This window comes from Populus alba, chromosome 4 (assembly GCF_005239225.2).
Source record: "Populus alba chromosome 4, ASM523922v2, whole genome shotgun sequence".
NCBI lineage: Eukaryota > Viridiplantae > Streptophyta > Magnoliopsida > Malpighiales > Salicaceae > Populus > Populus alba.
Genome location: NC_133287.1, coordinates 4425474 through 4426118, shown reverse-complemented (window position 1 = coordinate 4426118; position 645 = coordinate 4425474). Strand labels below are relative to the sequence as shown.

Below are 645 nucleotides of genomic sequence, written 5' to 3'. Positions count from 1 at the left end.
CTAGTTACTAGGAAGAAGGTAAGTATTAATGTCCTTGTTGACGGAATCTAAACGCTGCAAGTAATAATCAGGATTTGGGCATAAGGCATTTTTCTTTGTAAATACAACAGTCCATTTCGCGGAGCCTTCAGTGACCTCAAGAGTTGCCTGGAAGCTGTGATAGAAGGACATCATCATTTTTCCTTCCAACACCTTGAAGGTGATTTTCTTGGCGTGAGGTTGAATCTCTATCACTTCATCCTTGAAAGACTCAAGTCCAGCTATTTAAAAAAACAACGCCGCTGTTGTTAAAATATATGCATGCATGCTCAAGGAAAACAGATGCTATAAAAAAAATTATGGAACAAAGTGATTAATTGATAATTATCTTAAGGAAAAAAGATTGAAAATGTGAATGAGAGTCTCTCCCTCCTTTAAGAAATCTGAGTTCAAACCTTCATCGAAGTGAACGAGCTTGCGGGAGCCTACTTTATCCTCCCAACTACAAGTAGGGGGAACGAGTTCTATTTTCTTAACATTACGAGGAGAAATCCTCGGCAAGAGGAACGCTTCTTTCCTGTAGACCTCATAAAACTTAAAAGCAGAGCATTGAATTGGTGTCGTGATCTCACTCTTGTTGGCAATCTGGTTGTCAATTTGAGCCAT

General features: G+C 39.1%; 1 protein-coding gene across 1 annotated transcript; it reads right to left on the bottom strand.

Moving 5' to 3' along the window:
- Positions 1-645, bottom strand: LOC118033056 (kirola). Its single transcript, XM_035037898.2, has 2 exons — positions 435-645; positions 1-260 (listed from the first exon to the last, which is right to left on the bottom strand). The coding sequence occupies exons 1-2, from the start codon at positions 643-645 to the stop codon at positions 1-3; spliced, it is 471 nt and encodes a 156-aa protein (XP_034893789.1).

Coding starts and splice junctions, on each gene's coding strand:
- LOC118033056 (XM_035037898.2), bottom strand. CDS start 645: ATGGCTCAAATTGACAACCAGATTGCCAACAAGAGTGAGATCACGACA. Junction 261..434: donor GCTCGTTCACTTCGATGAAG/GTTTGAACTCAG, acceptor TTTTTTAAATAG/CTGGACTTGAGTCTTTCAAG.